This window comes from Sorex araneus, chromosome 11 (assembly GCF_027595985.1).
Source record: "Sorex araneus isolate mSorAra2 chromosome 11, mSorAra2.pri, whole genome shotgun sequence".
Taxonomy (NCBI): domain Eukaryota; kingdom Metazoa; phylum Chordata; class Mammalia; order Eulipotyphla; family Soricidae; genus Sorex; species Sorex araneus.
This window is the reverse complement of record NC_073312.1, coordinates 22,498,246-22,515,460: the sequence shown is the minus strand read 5'-3', so window position 1 is coordinate 22,515,460 and position 17,215 is coordinate 22,498,246. Positions and strand designations below refer to the sequence as shown.

General features: G+C 50.6%; 1 protein-coding gene across 2 annotated transcripts in view; it reads right to left on the bottom strand.

The window, feature by feature from the left end:
- The window catches only part of STN1 (STN1 subunit of CST complex), a 41,647-nt gene that overhangs the window by 5,815 nt on the left and 18,617 nt on the right, over nucleotides 1-17,215 (bottom strand). For both annotated transcript variants that reach the window (XM_004611941.2, XM_055119628.1), the window contains 4 exons: nucleotides 16,470-16,593; nucleotides 15,143-15,314; nucleotides 10,860-10,982; nucleotides 7,950-8,022 (listed from right to left, as the gene is read on the bottom strand). In XM_004611941.2, the coding sequence (XP_004611998.2) occupies nucleotides 7,950-8,022; nucleotides 10,860-10,982; nucleotides 15,143-15,314; nucleotides 16,470-16,593 (492 nt within the window). The remainder of the gene's footprint in view (nucleotides 1-7,949; nucleotides 8,023-10,859; nucleotides 10,983-15,142; nucleotides 15,315-16,469; nucleotides 16,594-17,215) is intronic.

Below are 17,215 nucleotides of genomic sequence, written 5' to 3'. Positions count from 1 at the left end.
TACAGGAGGCATGCACTCTACCACCACGGCACACCCCTGGTCCCTTTGGCTTAATTTTCTTTTAGAAAAATAACATAAAATTTTATTTTATTTTGGTTTTCTTTTCTTTGGGTTGGGGGTGGCAGTTGGGCTACACCTGACAATGCTCAGGGGTACTCCTGGCTCTGTACTCAGGAATTACTCCTGATAGGGCTCGGGGAGCCATATGGGATGGCAGGGACTGAACTCGGGTCGGCTGCCTGCAAGGCAAGAGCCCTACCCACTTACTGTCACTCGGGCCCATCCCTTTGGTCATTCTCAAGTGTGCAGTTCATGGGGGAAACACACATTCCGACTGCTGTTCGACCATCCGCTACTTTCTGTCCTGTGTAACTGAAACTCCGTGTCCACCAAATAGTAACTCCTCATTCCCTCCTGCCGTCGGCTCCTGGAAACCCCATTCTCGATTCTGTCTATGACCATGATGACTCCAAGGAGCTCACGGGAGGTGAGCTAAATAGTATCTGTGGGTTTTGAGGTTTGTTTTTTTTGTTTGTTTTTGTTTTGCTTTTTGCTTTTTGGGTCACAATACTCAGGGGTTATTACTCCTGGCTCTGCACTCAGAAATTACTCTTGGTGGGGCTTGGGGGACCATTTGGGATGCTGGGGATAGAACCCAGGTCAGCTGCATGTAAGTACTACCTGCTGGACTATCACTCTGGCCCTTAGTATGTTTTTTTTTTTTTTTTTTTGTGAGCAGCTCTTTGCATTTTGGACTGCACGTAATGTCCACAAGATCATCCATGCTGTAGCATGTCAGAATTTCCTTCCTTTCTAAAGGCCGAGTAATGCTTGAACACGGGCACTCACACACCCCTTTGAGCGCCCACTTTCAGCTCGCTGGAGCAGAACCTCAGTGGGACCTCTGGACCATATGGCAGTCCTATTACTATATTTTAAAAACACAATTGCTTAGGAATCGGCATTCTCAGACCTTCCTCCTCCACACACACACACACACACACATATGCATATATATATATGCATATATATGTGCATATATGTGTGTGTGTATAATATATACATGCATATATATTATATATATTACTACCCGCAGGGTTCCAAGCTCTCCAACTGCCAATGCTAGTTCTTTTCCGCAGGGCTTGACAGCATCATCCTAGTTTGTGGGATCCCAATCTCCTCTTACCTGCAGGGTCTTCATAACGCTGATGGGAACCATTTTCTCAGTTATTGGCCCTTCATAGATCTTTGGAGAAATGTCTCTTCCAGATCTATTTTTAAATTGGGTTGCTTTGCTGCGGAGCCTTAAGAGTCTTCTATATATATTCTGAATATTAATCCATTATTAGATACATAATTTGGCCCTATTTTTCCCATTCTTGGAATTGCCTATTGCATACTGATTGAGCTAGCTTGTCTTAGATGCAAAAACAATTTTTTTTCACAAGTCCAGTTATTTTTCTTTTGTCCTCCATGCCTTGGATATGACACCTGAAAAAATAATCTTCCCTATTTTCAATGTCGTGAAACTTTTGCCCTGTTTCCTTCTGAGAGTGTGAAGGTTTAAGTCTTATGTTTAGATCTTTGATCAATTTTTTCAGTCCATCTTTGTATATGATTATCCAGTTTTCCCAGCACTGTGTGTTGAAAAAGGTACTAAGTCCTTTTTCCATGGAATGTTTTGGCATCTTTGTTGAAAATTAATTGAGCATAAATGTGAGGACTTATCTCTAAGCTCTTTATTCTGTTCCACTGGTCTGAATGTTTTATGCCAGTACCACCAGTTTTGATATCTTTGTAATTAGCTTTGAAATGAAAAAAATCCTACAGCTTTTCCAAGATGGTTTTGGCTATACGGGGCCTCTTGAAATTCCATGTAAATGTTTAGGATATATGTTTTGGCACAAAAACCATTGGAGTTTGATAGGAATTGCAATAAATTTATAGATCACTCTGGATAGTATTGACATCTCAATGTTATTATTGGTATTAAGCCCATAAGCATGGGATATATTCCTATTTGTGTATGTCACAACTTCAGAAATATTTTATAGTTTTCATTGTACAAATCCTTCACACCCTATTAGAGATGTAGTTATTTTTTGTTGATGTCCCTTCTTAGGTTTTTCATTGTTGGTAAACTGAAATGCAAACAATTTTTCTGTCTTGACTTTGCATCTTGCTAGTTTGCTAGCCAGGATACATCTATTAGTTCTGTTTTTTGTTTGTTTGGAGGTTAGATGTGGTGGTACCTGGGGGTACTCCCAGCTCCATGCCCTGGGGTTGTTCAAAGTGGTGTTCCCAGGACCCTTCGGTACCAGGGACTGAACACAAGCCTCCTCCATGCAAAGAACGTGCTCTAGTCTGCTGGACTCTCCCCAGCAATGTTGCTTCTATTTTGGGGGTAGAAAGAACCTTTAACAAACTGACGCTTGTGCTGGAATTTGTGTTAATTAAGCCATATTCAAATGTGAGGGACTGGTGGTACACGTCAGTATCAAGTGGCTTTTACCACTAAGATCAAATAATTTGCTCCCAGGATTCTTTTACTTCCTTTCCAATTTGGGCGCCTTCTGTTAACTGCTCTGGCTAGAATTTTCAGTATGACATTGAATAGAAGTGGTAAAAAGAGACCTTCTGGCCTGTTCCTGATTTAGAGGACAGGCTTTTAGTCTTTTTGGGGGGAGGCGGAGGGAGTGCACACCCTACTGTACTCAGGGGTTACTCCTGGCTCTGAGCTCCCGAGGACCGAGGACCATTTGGGGTTCCAGGGATCAATCCTGGGTTGGCGCCATGCAAGGTCAGAGCCTTGTCTACTGTACTAATGCTCAGGCGCTAAGCTTTTACCAATGAGTGTATCTGCTGCGTCTTTTTTTTTTTTCTTTTTGGGTCACACCCGGTGATGCACAGGGGTCACTTCTGACTCATGCACTCAGGAATCACCCCTGGCAGTGCTCAGGGGACCATATGGGATGCTGGGATTCGAACCCGAGTCGGCCGCGTGCAAGGCAAACGTCCTACCCGCTGTGCTATCGCTCCAGCCCCTCTGCTGCGTCTTTTCCATATGTGGGTTTTTACTCTGTGTGTGTGTGTGTGTGGGGGGGGGGGGGTGTGTATGTATCTGTTTTTATACAGAGATATGTACACAATTTTTATTGAACAGTGGTTACTCCTATTTTTGTTGGGTTTTTCAAAATCATAAAATGGTGCTTGAATTTTGCCAAATGGTTTTTCATGCATCATGTACTCACGATGAGTATGTGGTTATTTTCCTTTGTTCTTTCAATGCAACATTACATTGACCAATATTTGTATATTCTGGGAATACATCCTACTTGCTTGCAGTGTGTAATCCTCTTGACATGCTGAATTCATTAGCACTTGTTACTATTTGCTGAGGATTCTGCACCACCGTTCATAAGGATACTGGCCAATAGCTTCCTCTTCTCGTAGAGCCCAGATACAGCTTTGGTAGTAAAGAAGCAGCATGTGTTTGGGTCATGGCACGGGTCAGAGAAATGATCTAATTTCTTCAGGGTTTTTTTTTTTAAGTATGAAAAGTGGTGAAAAGATGTTAACTTAAAGGTGTTAAGTCTTTGAATGTTAGTACGACTCATTAGTGAAACTAGGTCCAGAGCTTTTCTTTATTAAAAGATTTAAATTTTGAGCACTGCCAGGAGTGATTTCTGAGTGCAGAGCCAGGAATAACCCCTGTGCATTGCCAGGTGTGACCCAAAAAGAAAAAAAAAAAAGATTTAAATTTATAACTTATTTTTTCAGATAGTTTTGCTTTGTTTTTAACCACATCATTGGTGCTCAGGGCTTACTCCTGACTCTCACTCAGGGATCATTCTCAGCAGGGCTTGGGGGATCATATCGGGTGCTGGGGACCAAACCTGGGGTAACTGGGAGCAAGGGAAGTGCCCGACCTGCTGTACTATCTCCAGTCTCTCAACGAGAGATTTTTAAATCGCTGATTCTCTGGAGTAGTTATAAGTGAATTCAGGTTTCCTATTTCTTCCTGATTTAGTCTTGGCAGGTTTTGTATTTTCAGAAATGTATACATCTCATCAGGTAATCCAACTTGCTGGCATACAATTACTCTCTTGCAATCCTTTTCATTTCTGTAGATCAGCAGTGATATCTATTTTCAATTCTGATTTTAGTAACCTGAATTTTCTTTTTCCTTAGTTCTTAAAGCTAAAGGTTGGGCAATTTCAGTGATCTTTTCAGAGAATCATCTTTTGGTTTCATTGATTTTTCTCTACTGTCTTTCTAATCTCATCATTAATCTTTATTTCCTACCTTTTTGTTTTCGTTTTTGGGCCCCACCAGGTGATGCTCAGGGGTTAGTCCTGGCAGTGTTTGGGGAACCATAGAAGATGTGGGGATCATACCCAGTTAGGCCAAGTGCCATACCCACTGTACTTTCTCTCTGGCCTTATTTCCTACTTTTTTATAGCTTCAAGTTTATTCTGTTCTTGCATTTTCTCAAATTGTAAATTTAGGTTTCAACAACCTGAATATGAAGGTCTTTGTCTTTTAAATATTTGGCGCCACTTCCCCTCCTGCTACATCCTTAAGTTTTGGTGTGTCATTCTCAGTCATCTCGATGTATTTCATCCTTTCCCTATTTCCTATGAGAGTAGCAGTCTCAGTAGATTCCAAGAAGATCGTCACAAAGGACTTCTACTGGCCTTTTCAGGGACTGGCGCTCCCGAATGAAGCTCCTGGGAGCTTGCTACTGCCAGAGCATTGGTTCATGGCTTCTGGGGGCTCCCACTATGTCTTGAGGGCAAAGTTCCTCCATTTCTCGCCCCCCACCCCCACATGCCGAGCAGGAGCTGGACTGTGGGTTAGATGCAATGTGAAGCCACAGCCTTTATACACTTGGGGAAATAGGGTTGTCTGGTTCGCCTAAGAAGTGGATCGTGACCACAAATACTAATTCTAAAAGACACATGCACTCCTATGTTCCTCGTGGCAATACATACAATAGACCAGATATGGAAAGAACCATGTGTGCTTTTAAAGAGTTAAGGGAAAAGAGGATGTAATACACACATACATATATACAATATGCTTACATGCACATTATATATTACTTCTTCCATGTCCTAACCATATAGCATATTTGTGTATATACCCCCAAAGGCACACATATATAGGCAAAAAATACTGTTTAGTCATGAAAACTGAAATCTTGCTTCTTGCAACACAGCATGAATGGATGTCCTGGGCATTATGCTAAATGGAACTGATAGCAAAAGACAAACACCACATTATCTGACTTGTACTAGAATCTTTTAAAAAAGCAAAATTCAAGAGCATAAAGAACCCGACTCATAGGTGGGGGGAACTGAGGGTGGGCAGAAAGTGTGGAGGGGATCAAAAGGTACAAATTTTCAGGTCATAAAATAGATAAATGATAGGGATATGATTTAGATACCATGTATGGTACAGTATAGTGACCATCATTAATCATGAGCACTCCCTTGCATATGAGAAAGTCTTTCTTTCCCAATTTTTCTCGTGATGAGATCTTAAAATTTCTCCCCCCGCCCCACACCCCGCACAGCGGGTTGGCCATTTGCCTGGCACGGGGCCAACCCGGATTTGATACCTGGCACTCGGTAAGTTCCCTCAGCAATGCCAGGCAAATGGTAAGCCCTGAACACTTCCAGCTACCTCCCACCCACCACCCCAAAAAATAAATTGAATTTTGAAGCACCAGACTGTTCCTAATATTTTTGTGAGTACAGGTTGAGAACAAATGTAAGAACAGATCATTTTATGCCTGGATGATCTCTACCTATCACCATAGTTCGGAATAATTTATACTTCGTGTCCGGACATTACTCAGGGCACACACACCCTGCTGTGGAACTGAAAACAAGGGTTTCCGCCAACATCGATTACTGTCAAATATCAGTGGAGGAAAGGAAAGAAAAAAAAATCACACACTCCCAACTCTTGAGAGGAGAAAGAAAAGAAAAAGTAAGAAAAATGAGAGAAAGAAAGAAAGAAAAAGAGAAAGATAGAAAGAGAGAAAGAAAGAAAGAAAGAAAGAAAGAAAGAAAGAGAGAGAAAGAAAGAGAGAGAAAGAAAGAAAGAAGGAGAGAAAGAGAGAAAGAAAAGAAGGAGAAAAAAAGAAAGGAATGAATGGTTGCTGAGTGATTATCTGGACCTCAGGTGGTCACAAGATCTTAAAATTTCTTATCATAAGAAAAAATTTCTATCTATGTGATAAGTGTTAACTAAACTTATTGTGATGATCATTTTATAATATATACAAACATGGCATCATTGTGTGTATACCTGAAATTGATTCAAAGTTGTATGTCAATTATATCTCAATTAAAAAACAGGCAAAAAATATAGTATGAGCTTTTCATTAGCTCTATCAAGTCTTAGAATTTTTTTCGCTCTATCCTGTCCCTCATATAGATAAAAATAAGAATCTTGGGGCCAGAGAACTAGTACAGTAGGTAGGGCGCTTTCCTTGTATGCTAGTGCCTGCTTGGTCCTCCAAGCTCTCCGGAAGTGATCCCTAAGCGCAGAGCCAGGAATAAGCCCTGAGGACCGCTGGGTGTGCGCCTCAGACTAAAAATAAATAAGAATCTGGCCAGGCAGCCTGGGGCTAAGTGGCCGGAGGGCTCATGGGGAGCAGCTTCCCCTGCCCAGGTCAAGGAGTCCCACCTTTCACTGTTCTTCAAAGCTCTTTAAACAGACTTCCCACACGGCCACCCCCCACCAACCACGGATACTTGTTCTTATTATTCTGGAGACGTTTACAATGCCCAGAAACCTAATATTAAAACAATGGATCATTTCTATTTAAGACCTAGACGCACAGTACCTTAAGATCCGACCTGGTTGGTTCTTACAGACCAAACGGCCCTGCAGAGCATAAACACCCCCACCTCTACCCCGGACTCAGGCGGGAACCGGCCCCTGACCCGGAGTGGACGCGCTGGAGAGGAACACAGTGCTGCTTCCCTAGGGAGGCCTCTTCGGCCACTCACAAGCCTCTGGGCGCCCTTGCTATCTGGCGTGCTGCTGACATGTTCCTGATCAGCATGTACTTGCCAAAGGAAACCCTGCGAAGTCACCTTGCTGGCCAACCAGTTCACACGGTGCTTACTGAGAGGATGACCGCGTCCTCCCTTCCCTAACCAGTATGGAGATGGCAATGCCTCCAGCCAGACGCCGGACACTTTGCGTTTCCAGCCACTAGGGGCTGACCTAACTCCATGAAAACCAGCCACTTCCTCAACCATTTCGTTCATAAACGACCAGGTTCCAAGATGACCAAATTAACACTGGTCATAAATCATAACGTCTCGGCTCATTCCTCCCCGCACCCAAGGATCTGGTGTTAGAGGAGAGGAAAATGTCGGGCTTGGTTCTGAGACAAGGTGCAAGAGTGGAACAGGAAGTCACACTGGTCCGAGAACAGGAGAACTAGAATATCCCGAAGTCCCGGCCTGGGAGTAGGGAGAGTGGGGCTCCGGGCACTTGGCTTGCAGGCCATGGGCCTGGTTTGATTCTCAGTGCTTGCATACGGTCCCCGAGCACCTCCAGGTGTGATCCCTGAGCATCAAGCCCATGCCTCTACCTTCCTGCCCCCCAAACTAAGGGATGCAAATTCCAAAGGCCCCAGGCTTCGGGTCTACGCAGGTATGTCAGGATCCTCAGAAGTCACCTATCTCGTGAATCAGAACCCCGGGGGTGGGGCCTGAGCACGGAATGTTCAATAGTCCCGTGTGCAGTCAAGGTCAGGGCCAAGCCCGGGGGCCTGACACTTCAAAGGGGAGGAGCCTGGAGCTGGGGGAGGCGTGGGGTGGGGAGAGTGACGCTGCTGTGTCCCAAGCCCTGGCTCCCAGGTCCCCATGCAGTGTTGGGGGTGGGGGGATATCCCCGGGGATGTGCCTCATCACTCTACTTACGATTTGGCTTCTGGCAGTCTTCTTGAATAATCCTCTGAATCTCTCTGTGGAGTTCTTTGTCCCCTCTGGTTACCTAAACAGGAAAGAGGGTTGAGAGGGAAGCCACCCTTGAGTAATGCAGGGGTTATGTCATGCAGGGGCCCAGCGAAACATTGAGGCCGGTTTCGAGCGTTTCCTAACACTCGGCTCTCCCCCACCACCGAGGCCGTTTTCAGTCCGTGGCCTCTAGCCCAGCCGGCTCTGTGGGTCTCTCTGCAGGTCTCCGGGGAGCTGGCCCAGAGGACAGCGGGGGCGTACTGTGAGGAGACCCTGCGATTCCAAACGCTTCCAGAGCAACTTTCTTCGTGGACACTCATCTCACATTCATGCAATTCCTCTGATTGTTGTGGTATCTGAGAGGAAGACACAGCCCCTCCCATGGCCCCTACCGTGGGCCGACCCCAATCTTGCATCTCATTAGTTTTCTCCTCCCAAGCCCAAAGGAAAACAGAGGAAATGAAAACCACAGGGAGAAACCCGGGAGGGAGAGCGGTCCTGCCTTCAAAGGCAAACAGAACCTTGTTCCTTCCTCAACGGGGCTCTCAGGAAAGAGGAGAGCAGCCACAAAAGGGGTCCCGGGGCCGTGTTCAACGGTGACCCTCACAACCAGATCAAAAGAAAAGGAAAAAAAGGGAAAAGCAGAGAAAGGGGAAACACACACACACAGAGACACACACACACGCACACGCACGCATGCAAGAAAAACAAGGAGTGAGCAAATGAGCCTGCGTCTTGGGCAGCCTTATCTGGTGCGGCGTGGGGCGTGTGGACTGAGAATGGGGGTGCAGATAAGGCCTTCGGGACTCAAGGTCACAGTGAAGATTAAACGGGGGTGCGGCAGAGCAGGGAACACTGGCAGCACTACACGGGCTGCGGCAGCCCTGGGGAAACCTACAGCAGAGGCCAGGGAGGGAGAGATGAAGGGCTGGGACAGGGGCGCAGGGGCTGGAGGCCTGGGACCACCCTTCCAGCCAGACTGATTCACCGAGGCCGCCGGCTGTGGTGCCGCAGGAAGCGGGCTCAGGAGCGGCGTGTTCGAGCCTGGGGCCGCCCCTTCCAGCCCACACTGATTCACTGCAGGAAGCACCCAGCCGCCTCCTGGGCCTGGCCAACCGCCCAGATGCTGCTGTTCCGGGCGGGCAGGAGGGCCCCCCCCCTGCACTGCAGGGAGCCTGGGGCCAGGGTGGGAGGGTCCCCGGGGGAGCTGCTCCAACTCCCTCCAGGCATTCCCAGCTTTCTGGGCATTCAACAACCAGAAGCCTCTTTTCAAGTTCTCCAAGCAGTTACTTAAAACCTAACAAACTGGGGGGGAAGGAGGGGGAGGCGCACCTGACAGTGCTGGGGGCTACTCCAGGCTCAGTGCTCAGGGGCTGGTGGGACCTCTGGGTTCCAACACTCTAGGAGGAGCCCTGGGAGCTGAAGCCGCAGTGCCAGCCTTGACCCGGGGGCTGCAAGGAGGGTCCCTGTGAGCTGTGAGTGACACTAGAAAGGCAGGTGGCAATGGGAGGGGAGCAGCTGACCCGCAGGGCCAGGCAGGCCGGCACTTATCCTCTGCGGGGGTGTGCCGACCGGGCAGCCTGGGCCGGCCAGACGCTTCCATGCATGGCCCCTGGCTCGGCAAGTCCTCTCTCCAGAGTCAACCTCACAGGAACACTCGGACAAACTCACAGAGACAGTGACGGAAAGTTTGCTACAGCCACTGTCCCCGAGGGAACATGAAGGCGCGCCAGGAAGGGGCTGGGAGGGCCCTGAGGCACAGCATTGGATGCCCCCCGGCCCCCGCCACCCCACGAGGTGGAGCCAGAAATATTAAGCCGAGTGATGCTGCTCGCGTGCTTCTCCAGTGCCAGGAAAGGCCGCGGAGCATTATTTAGAGCAGGGGGTTCTCGGGAGTCCCAGGGGGCACCTGGCAATGTCTGGAGACCCTTGGGGCGGCAAAAGAACGGGGTGGGGCGAGGCTGCTCCTGGTCTCTCGGGGGTGCAGGCCCGGAGGCTGCTAAACTCCAGCCATGCAGATGCAGGGCGGCCCTCAAGATGCGACCTTGCCCAGGCCAGGTGGAGGTCGAGGAACCCCAAGTTGGAGGGTCGCCACATTTCCTCTGTATGTGAAAAGGTCACAGGAACGTGCGTTTCTCTGTGTGCATCTGTACACGCACGAGCAGTGTTCACGTGGAGATCCTGTAACGACGGACTTTCAAACCTCTGTGTACCTCCTTCACGACGGGTTTATCCATTTGTTTGTTTTCTTGGGCCACATCCAGAGGTCCGCAGGGGGTTACTCCTGACTCTGCACTCAGGAATTACCTCTGGGGTGCTCAGGAGACCAATGGGATGCCGGGGATCGAACCTGGGTTGGTGTGTGCAAAGCAGATGCCCTACCTGCTGTACTATCTCCCCAGCCTGTGTTTGTTTGTTTGACTGATTTCTGTGTTTGTTTGTTTGTTTGTTTTAAAAAAAAACAATCAATAGGCTGGGACTGGAGGATAGTGCAGTGGGCAGGGTGTTCGCCTTGCACACAGCTGACCTGGGCTCGGTTCCCAGCATCCCATAGGGTCCCCTGAGCACCACCAGGGGTAATTCCTGAGTGCAGAGCCAGGAGTAACCCCTGTGCATGGCTGAGTGTGACCCGACAAAAAAAAAAAAAAAAATCAATAGGAATTCTTCACTCTCCCAGAAACAGTTGTGGGGGCCACACCTGGCAACTGTGTGTGTGGGGGGAGAGGGGAACATGCAGCACCCCTGACCCAACCCTCACACATGCACATGCTCTGCCACGTGAGCCTCATCTGTGGCCCCAAATTAGTCTTAAGGACTAAATCTACTCATGCTGAGCTGTGAAGGAAAAAAGAAAGTAAGTTGTAGGTCTCTTACATAATACAGGTTATCAAAATCACCATCTTTCTGGAAAACGAATCCTTTCTCCTGCAGCAGGTGGATGGCGTTCTTAAATATACCGTGAATGGCCTTGGAAGTGGTGTTGGTCGTATGATCCCCCTGTAGGGTGAGAGGGAAGAAAGGAAGAAAACTAAGTCCCATCTCCAGAGTACCTGGGAGCAACTGCCTGGACAGGCTTTTATCAGCCGCGTGAGAAGGAGCCAGGCAGGAGGGTGTGGAAGGGGCAGTCTGCTGTGGCAGGAACGCGTCTGAGCAGTGAGTTTTCTGAAGTATAAACTCTAGGATGTTGCAAATCCAAAAGACCATCTCTGAGGGGCTGGAGCGCTAGCTCAGAGCTTAAGGCACTTGCCTTGCTCGGGGCTAACCCTGGCTTCATCCCCAGCAGTCCTGGAGGGCCCCAGGGCTGGGCAGCACCACATCCTTGGGCCCTGGCACGGAACTGCTGGCCAGGTTGTTTGACCACTTTTGGGAGGGTCCCCCTGGGCTCTAAGGCACAGCCTGGGCGCCTCCTCCCCAGTCCCTGCACTCAAAAAAAAGGATAAAAGGATCCTGGGCGGGGTGTGTGGGGGTGTACACACACACACACACACACACACACACACACACACATACTTTTCACTAAACAACCCAAACATTATACACGTACCACCCTCCTTTTGTTCATGAAAGCCACAGCTATATATAACTACTTCTTCGGGACTTTAAAGAACTTTACTCACACTCAGTAGCCCAGAAAGTCAGTCTTGGAGGTTCCATATTTTCTTTTACTTTTGTTTTAGGGGCCATACCGGGTGATGCTCAGGGCTTACTCCTGACTCTATGCTCAGGGATCACTCCTTTAGTGCCCAGGGGACCATACGGGGTACTGGGACTTGAACCCAGGTGAGTCATGTGTACGGCAAGTGCTTTACCCACTGTACCATCTCTACAGTCCCCCTTCTTCTCCTTCTGGTTTTTGGGCCATGCCTAACAATACTCAGGGTTACTCCTGGCTCTGTGCTTAGGGGATACTCCTGGGGATGTCGGGGGCAGTCAGGGGACCACTCCCCCGGGAGAGGTGGCGAGGGCAGCTGCGTGCTCTGGGCTCGGCAGCCAGCAGCGAGGGTGTCCCACCAACAGAAGGCTGAGGGAGGCTTCCTTTCCAGAACCACCCACCACCCCGGCTCCAGCCCTCTCTCCTGGACGGTCAGAAAGATCTCGTCGTGAAGCCTCCAGCCCCCTCTCTCCGGGCTGGTAGCTCCTCCCGGCCTGGGATCTGCGTCTTTCTCATGTTTTCCCAAAAGAGCAAGGCTCATCCGATCCAGGACACTCACACACTCCAACTGAGACGAGAACAGAGGCCGCGGAGTGCTGCCCTGTGCAGGCCCCCGTGTCCCTCGGGGTCAGGAACTGGGCGGACCTCTGAAATATATATAGCGTCTTCACTCCAAACAAACTGCACATTCATCCCGCTGTCAGACAGGAACAATGGGCTGGCAAGGCCCGCTTATCATGTTTCTGGCTTTGCGAAAGAAGGGCCATGGGGGGGGGGTGGAAGGGGGGTAGGAGGGAGTGCTGTCCCCGCACCTCTACTGTGACAGGGTCACAATGACTTTTGGTTCCGTTTTCCTGTGCTCGACAGTGGAAAGTGCCCGGGGCTCTAGGGTTCCACCATCACCGTAACGCATCCTCGGTCCCTGCTCCGGCCCTGCTAACCAGTACTGCGACACTGACCACCTCCACCAAGTCATGCAAGGGGACCCAGATTGATGGGGGAAGTCTCCAAAGAAAACAAGCATGCTGCCGTATCTACTGCTTTTTTTGGCAGGTGGGGGTTGTTTTGCGAGGGGGTCACACCTGGTGGCAGCGCTCAGGGCTTACTCCTGGCCGTGCTTGCAGGGGGCACCATATGGGGTGCCGGGGATGGAAGCTGGGTTGGCCGTGTGCAAGGCAAAGGCCCTCCCCACTGCACTATCTCTCAAGCCCTGCTCCTCGTTGCTTCTTAAGTGGAGAGCCAGCTGGAGGCACTTTCACACAGACGTCCCGCTCCTGGGACGCTGCACGGGTCATGCTGGACAATCCTTCAGGCCTCCCCTGCAGCAGAGCTGGTTCCAGGGAGGACGGTGGCTTTTGCTAAGCGTGGGTGATTGCTTTCCAGAGTGCCGGATGTGTCACGAGAAGTCGCACTGGCGTGGGGCCGCCTCTAAATGATTCAACGGGAAGGTCAGCCCTGCTGTCAGCAGGCAGCTGGAGGGCTGCAACCGCTGAGAGGCAACGGTGGCCTGGAACAAAGCGGGTCAGTCAGGACCCGCGCCACCTGGGTGGCTCCTGAAACCATATCCCTCGTCAACATGCATCAAAAGGAGGGTCACTGGGCATACAAGACTGGTGCCAGGAAGAGATAATTAGGCTCGCAAAGGAAACTGAGACGCAGCGGCCATGCAGAAGAGGTCGGGGCGGGGGCTCTGGTGTCTGTGCCGCCAGAATCACGGAGAATCACTTGGGTGACCTAATCACTGACGGTCACAGTGGCCCTGAGGAATGACTCAAGAGGAAAACATCACAACGGTCCCGGAATAGAGAGAGCAGCTGATTAAATCCTGGTACAGCAGAGAGGGGGAGAGAGACAGGGAGAGAGAGGGGGAAGGCGGGGGGGGGGGAGAGAGAGAGAGAGAGAGAGAGAGAGAGAGAGAGAGAGAGAGAGAGAGAGAGAGAGAGAGAGAGGGAGAGAGAGAGAGAGAATGTGTGTTCAATGAGCTGGGCACTCACTATGTGCGTAGGAGGCCCAAATTCCATTCCTTGGCACCACATGGTCCTAAGCAGTGCCAGGAGGGACCCCTGAGCACAGAGCCAGGAGTAGCCCCCAAGCGAAACAACTCACTAGAGACTACACGTGCTTCCGCCTAGCTTTCCCACTTTATGCCGGTCTGGCAGCAAGGATACAGTCTAAACTGTACTTCCGGTCTGACGCGAGGGCAGTGCTGGGCGGTGGCCGCTGGTCTACCGCCCCATAGCAGCATCCTCAGCCTTGTCAGGAGAGAGGGGCACCTAACGACCCTGCTGCTGCAGACCCAGCGTCCACCAGTGTACTTCTGTGCCCTGCTTCAAAGATCCCTCTGCCTCAGCCAAGAGTGCGAGCCACAGCGTGTACTGTGTGCAAACACCACAACGAGAGGAGACCAGACCTCAGTGAGCACCGTGGCCGAGTGTGCAAGCACCACAGAACTGACATTCAACTCCCTGGAGAGCACTAGAGCTGAAAACACCTGAGCAGCACAGTCAGTCATGGGTCACCGCCAGGCACCGAAACAGCCACGCAGGGCAGGAAAGGGGGCAAGGGCAGAATAACAACAGGGCCGGGGAGGGGTCTTTTAGGGTGGGAACACATGCCTGGCATGCACAGGGCCCTGGGTTCAATCCTGACACTGCATGGTCTCCCAAGTGCTACTAGGTGTGGCCCTAGCAGCCCCCAGAACCACAGGGGAGGGTCCCCCAAATAGTAACAAAAGCACTGTTTTGTTTTGGGGCCATACCTGGCAATGCTCAGGGCGTACTTCAGGCTGTGTGCTCAGGGATCACTGCAGGTGGGACTCGGGAGACCATACGGGGTGCTGGGGACGGAACCCTGGCCGGCCACAGGGAAGGCACGCGCCTTTCCTGCTGTGCTATCTCACTGCACCCCCCTCCCATACATATTTTTTCAGGTAAGGTAAGCTTAGATCATTCCTTAGTGGACAACTAAATGGAATACATAAATATAAACTGTGTGCCAATGACCCCCAGCCCATCAGCCCGGAAGAGAAAGGGCAAGTCTGGTCTCCTAGCTTAACGCCAGCCAGTCAGCTCAAGAGGAGCAACAGCCCCTCCACAGCGAACAAGAGTGTTACTCATGTGCTCCCTGAAAAATTTTACTATGAATCAAGCTGGATGGAACTTGGGTCTTTATCTCAACTCCTCAACGTGAAGAAGGAACCTTAGTCTCAAGGAGAGAAAGCCAGTCCACACCTTGGTTCAGGAACTGTCTGGCCCAGGAAGTAACCTGTCGAGGAGAATGGCCTTTTCGGGCCGACCTGCCCTCCCTTCGGCTCTTGCTGAGATGAAACAGCATCTCAGTAGGAAGCAGTGCTTGGAGACAGAGCCCGTTATCCTTCTGTTTCCCAAGATGAAGCGTGACGAGGTCCAGCAGGGGGTGAGGGGGCCAGGGCAGGTCCAAAGCTCTGGGGATCAGGGCAGAAACTCTGCGGCAACACCGAGCCTTACCCCTCGGCTCCCCGACTTACTTGCTCAGAGCAGGCGCTGTGGATGGCGGGCTGGTTGGCCAGGGACAGCAGCGAGGGCTCCAGCTCCAGCTCCTGCTGGTAGAAGGTTATCACGTGCTTCTCCAGGAGGAATTCTTTGATTTTGTCACTCAGTAAACCCGTGAGACTGAGAAGGTCCAGGGAGCTTGGGTCGCTGTTTGAAAGGTTTGAAAGGGGCCACGTAAACAGAGGGACAGGGGTCAGAGTGGGGGAACAGAACAGAGAACCTGCATTTTGCACCTAAGAGAGGCCTACAGGGTGTGTGTGTGTGTGTGTGTGTGTGTTGGTGTGTTTTAACCCACTTAAAAAATATGTGTAATATGCACACAATGAGAAAATTCAGGGGTACACATTCATCAGCTTGGGGGGCAAAGTTTAAGGTGGAGACTGTGACCTGGGTTCTTTTGCGAGATGCCTGACACCGGACACTCGGCTGGCAAGGAGCAAGCACTGTGGATACCCGCCTCGACATTAGGCCATTCCCACAGGAACCGGAAGGGTATAAAGGACAAGGCACTAATACCTGTCATGGACGAAGGAAAAGCCAGACTGCTGAACAGTATGAAGCTATGGTCCCACTTTTCTGAAAAAAGGGCCGAGTGTTCATGCTTACGTGCAGACACAGAACAAAGGTTTGAAAGGGGCCATGTGAACAGAGGGACAGGGGTCGGAGTGGGGGAACAGGACAGAGAACCTGTATTTTGCACCTAAGAGAGGCCTACAGGGTGTGTGTGTGTGTTTGTGTGTGTGTGTGTGTATGTGTACCCACTTTAAAAATATGTGTAATGTGCACACAATGAAAAAATTCAGGGGTACCCGTTGAGCAGTCTCCTTACAATCCTCCTTTCTCCCACCCCACACAGCCTGGGGCCTTGATCTCTCTCCTCCCAGAATCTTGAGGCTTAATCTAGAGAAGACACACTCTCACCCTTTCCATGCCCTCCACACTATAGTAAAACCCTGCCAGGCTGGAAGACCAGAGCAACGGGGAAGTTCTAAACTCGTGTGATGCTGTTTTAGCTGGGCTGCCCACGGTGCCAATGTCTTCCGGTTTCTCCTGCTTTCTCTCAGAGTTGCGTGGGCATGTGAATTAATGGGGCTCCCCTAAAGGTGCTCAGCCACTATGTCTCCAAATATTTGGCCCCTGCTCCCTTGGGGCAGCCTGTGTCTGGACGCTTCCTCCCCAGAGCACACGTGCCCTCAGCTCTGCTCTCCAGAGCCCCACGGTGAACGAGGCCTGAGCCCAGGCCCCCCGCGGCACAGCGCCCGTCCTGCCGGGCCCCCTCTGCAGGGAGACGCTCCACCTTACCTCTGTGTCTTCTCTTTCTCCAGCGCTGCGCAGTGGAAGGGCTGGTCATAGACCTGCCGGTAGAGCGGGGGCAGCTCCTGCATCCTGGCAATCTGCGTCCTGAACATGGGGTCATCTACTTTATCTAACGGGTAACAGACAGCGGTGAGCGGCTCGCCCGGGCCCAGACAGGGCACTCGAGTGCTGCCAGTCACCTGGGAGGGAGGGCCATGGGGGCTGTGGCTGGGGAGTGGGAGAGCTATGGGGGTTCGCTCATCTCTGCAGGGGAAACAGTAGGGTCCTCCTCCCCCCTCCAAAGCTGGGAGGCTGCATCAGCCCTGGGCCGGCCCATCCTATTTCTGACCAGCTGCCTTCTTTGGGGTCTCGGTCTCTGTGGCATTCAAGTCATCACCATCATGATGAAGAACCCAAACACTCTGCCCCCGTGTGGGTTCATCTCCCTTGGAGGTCCTGAACCTCCAAGTCCTAAAGAACTCGACTCTGTTGTCCAAAGGCACCTGCTGACCGGAGGTGACACACCATTCCTTTTCCTCGTTTATTTTTATTTATCGGGAATTGCTTCTCTTTGAAAGGAAGCATAGGCCTTTCTAAAGAAAGCCTCATGTGATCCAGTGATTGCCTCCACTCCGTCGAGCCAATCATTTTATCTGCACATTTGGGGGGGAGGGGAGTCTGACTGTTAGCTGAGTGAGAGTGTCCAAGGCCCTGGGCTGGATTCCTGAGGCTGGAAGGGGGTGGAAGGGACG